This window comes from Pinus tabuliformis, chromosome X (genome assembly GCF_031772625.1).
Source record: "Pinus tabuliformis cultivar Carrire ecotype Pingquan chromosome X, CPIR1, whole genome shotgun sequence".
Taxonomy (NCBI): domain Eukaryota; kingdom Viridiplantae; phylum Streptophyta; class Pinopsida; order Pinales; family Pinaceae; genus Pinus; species Pinus tabuliformis.
This window is the reverse complement of record NC_142308.1, coordinates 947,663,088-947,667,096: the sequence shown is the minus strand read 5'-3', so window position 1 is coordinate 947,667,096 and position 4,009 is coordinate 947,663,088. Positions and strand designations below refer to the sequence as shown.

The window sequence follows — 4,009 nt, the reverse complement described above, 5'->3', positions numbered from 1 at the left end:
GGGTTCACAAAACTCTATAACAGGTCATTCCTCCTCTATCTAAAACCATCGTCACCTTAATGGATTCATTATTTGATATGAATCACAAAAGCCTAAATTCAACCAGAGTAAAATTATTTATAAATTTTCTAAAAACTATTTAGAAATTTTCCATGAAACTATAAAAATCGAAACTTCAAATTTAAATAGAGTATGAACACTCCATTTTGTTGGTTAAATATATTTTCCCAATAATAATTTACTGATTTTCCATGAAACTGTGCAAAAGATTGGATAACTTTCACCAATTTTCCATTTTCATACCGGCCTGATAAAATCTTGTGCATTTTCGTTACATCGAGATTTGCAGGGAGGGAGATTCATAATTATTACCAATAATATTCTGATAATAACTGGTACGGGGATCTGTAATTACTGTTACTGAGATTTACATAATCACTGGTACCCAAAACACATCCACAACTACCCCCGATTTGACAACATACGGTATGGGGAAGGAGTCCAGAAACAACGCGCTGGTCCACCATGCACATGCGACAAACATAGAATAAATGAGAACACCCAGGTAGTGTCGGCGAGCGCTTAATGTTGCAGTAGGACAGCTACTGCTCATGATTTGTCACCATGACCGTCTTTTCGTGGGAATTATATTAAATTGATTCTTCAACCAACGGACGGACCATATTTTTCAGCGATCTTGAAATTATTATTGGGCCAGCAAAAAAATTGGGGGCCATTGGATGTTGATGGGCCGGGTTCGAAACTGAGGGCTTGTGGAGATAAATCCACGCAATACATGAACTGGAATGTCGGTTAAGGAACGCGTTCGCTAGGCCCAGTTGGCTCCGTTCTGCTCTGGTGTTTTGCCCCTTATTTTATTGAAACCCCAGAAACCCCAAGAATGGAATTGTAGTTTAAGCACGGTGGGTTTCCTGCAGACGCATTTCTTGTCTGTGAACTGTCTGTTTTGTGTGAGTAATTTGTGGTGTAATCCATGGCAGAAAGAGTGTACCCGTCCAACAGACCGGGTGTCCAGAACCTGAATGGCGCATATACTAAGGGCCAGACGTACGGTGCCTCCCTTCCCACCTTCCGCCCTACGCCTCCCAAGAAACGCAGAAACCGTTGCTGTCTCTGCTGCCTCAGCCTCGTCGCGTTCGTCCTCTTCCTGATTTTGCTTGCAGGAATCGCTGCACTGGTTATCTGGATCGTCTACAGGCCTCACCAGCCCAGCTTTGCAATGAGCTCAGTGCAGATCCCCAAATTCAATGTCACCAAAGATTCCCACCTCAGCTACGAGTTCGTACTGCAAGTAGATGCAAGGAATCCGAACAAGAAGGTAAGCTTTTATTACGATCCCTTTTCTGTGAAAATTTCCTCAGGTGACGTAGATCTGGCAGACGGCTCCATCCCTGGTTTCTTCCATGGGACCAAGAACACCACAGTCGATCTTAAGAGTCAAAACCTGGCCCTTAGTTCCTCCGATGCCAAGAATCTGAAATCTGCACAGTCAAAGGGGAAAGTCAAGCTAGACCTGGATTTGCAGACTCGTGTGAGAGTGAAGATGGGGAAATGGAAGTCTCATAAAGTCAGAGTAGACATCAAGTGCAAAGGAGTCTCTGCTGCCATTTCGAAGAAAGCTTCGGCTGCTGCTAGTTCGGATACTAAATGCAAGCTTAAGCTCAAGTTCAAGGTCTTCAAATGGTACTTGTGAAACTCAAATGTGATGAATTTGGCAGATCCGTTGTAGAATTGTTTCAGCTTTACAAGAATAAATTTGTTGCAGGGGGGGGGCTTAGAACTCAGAAGTAGTGTTATATACCGATGGATCTGTGTGAGATCTGTGGAAGATCTGAGCTAACAGAGACAAGCAGCATCAGAGATGCTGTAATTGGGGATTGCCTGTATTCTTTCTGAGAACTTGTTTGTTATTTGTGTGGGGGTGTGAAACGGTTATGGTCTGTACAGTGTCCTAACGGTGAAGTTGTGAGGTCTCTGGTTCCGTAGAAAGTGAATACTTTTTTTGGCAGTGAACAATGTAGAATAGAATAAATGTGGTTGTAAGCAATTTTTTTTCAAAGGAGCAGGTGATCTGATTTAGCTATCAGACTGCCATCTGTTCATGTAATAACACTATTCATTTAATGATATGATTATATTCATCTGGGCAAGCAAATTAGCATTTTTGTAGTCATGGATATCTTGTTTTGTTGCCTGTTATGGTCATATTTTACTCATTTCAATTTAACATCCATTGCATTTACTGATTTTGTTGCCTGTTATGGTCATATTTTACTCATTTCAATTCAACATCCATTGCCTTCACTGATTGTAACAATTTTAACCATCTCATGGGTGGCTTGGGTTTCTCAGTTTTTCAGCACAATCTCATCTTTATGATTTGGGTTTTCAATTTTTTATTTTCAAATGGTTTGATTTAATGGTTATCTGGGTTGGAATAATTGGTTCTAAGGATTAATGGGTACTCTCGCAACATGGGAATTTATATATAGTGGTGGGTTATTTGGTAACTCTGAAAACATGGGACTAGTTGTTCATGCAAGATTATGTTCCTGGTTTAAGTTTGGTAAACCTTTACATGGTACATTTTCTCAATTACAGCAGATAGCAATTGGAGTTGGAGGGGATATTTAAGTTTTATCATACCTCTAAAAATCGATATGGCGTACTAATTACCACCCAAAAATACTTGAAACTAGTCACCACACATTCACTCAAAATGAATTATGTTATTAGGTTGTTATCTTACATTTGGACTTTCATTCAAAATGATGTTACTAGGATTTTATCTTACATTTGGACTTTCATTAGATTGGCTTTAGTTTTTCCAATTAAAATTCATTTCAAACATTAAAATAAAATATCAAAAATTATTTAATCATTTTTTTAATCTAGATTTATGGACACTGGATTTTAGCACTTTGGCTAGACTTCACAACCAATCATTACTTGAAGTGAATTCAAGAGAGGCCCTCACTCCTCCAAAAAGACACACACAACAAATATTTCACCAATCATATATAAACAAAGTGACATACACAATGAATATATCATAGATTATATGACAATTTGGAATAATGCTTACATTAGTATATAAGTAGGATTGAGTTTTTGGTTGTTGGAGTTTTGTTGAGAAATTTTTTCAATAATATTCTCCTTGTTTGGAATATGTTTGGATCTCATGAGCATTATTTATGTGGATTGTAATTTGTCCCTGAGATGAAAAATATAAATTATTTCTGTGTGTAATCTGTGTACCATGACTGTGCTTCCAATTTCTTTGTTAGTATCAGAGTCTTTATGGCCCTAACTCGATCTAGGGAGGGCCCAGGGAAATGGAAGAGATATGAAGTTTTATACTTTGTACATAGAATAGTGTAAAGTGTCTGTGATATTGTGTTTGTAAGAGTGTTGTGGTTGAATGTGTTGAGTGTTTGATTGATTTTCCGAATACTTTGTCGACTTCTCTAACAATTGTGGAAGCTGTCAGTAAATTAAACTCGAAGATAATTGACTATAGCTATTTTAAAATCATGTCCACCAATGTTACAAAGTGACACGTTGCGTTTTCAATCTGCAGTTCTCTTCAAAAGTTCGAATCGTTTCTTTGCCAATGATTAGAAGCATGTTTCTTTCATTTTGTCTATGGTTTAGTTAGATTCATTACAGTGGAAGGGTCGTTTACCACTAGGTTTTCCAGAGGATGGGAGTGATGGGAATCTTGACGTAGTTTTATTATCTTCATTAAAGAAATCTTGGTGTTTGTGCTATTAAAATTATATTTTTTGGTTTGTAAATTGAAGGTGCAAAACCAATTATTGAACATGAAAGATAATTAAATTAGCGGTTCTTGAAGCTTTTCGGTGCCTAGAGATATCGTTAATTTGATTGTGTGAATCTGTTATTCACTGATGGATCTTGTTGTGCTTCGGGATTCAAGAGCATCAATTACAGGTTTTGTTATGAGATCCATATGTGTAGAAAGGTC

At 37.8% G+C, this 4,009-nt stretch overlaps 1 protein-coding gene across 1 annotated transcript; it reads left to right on the top strand.

Moving 5' to 3' along the window:
- The first annotated feature begins 820 nt into the window (after positions 1–820).
- Positions 821–2,162, top strand: LOC149142829 (NDR1/HIN1-like protein 13). The gene has a single exon (XM_089449184.1). It carries the CDS (start codon positions 995–997, stop codon positions 1,712–1,714), a length of 720 nt encoding a protein of 239 aa, XP_089305310.1. The 5' UTR covers positions 821–994; the 3' UTR covers positions 1,715–2,162.
- Positions 2,163–4,009: the final 1,847 nt, after the last annotated feature.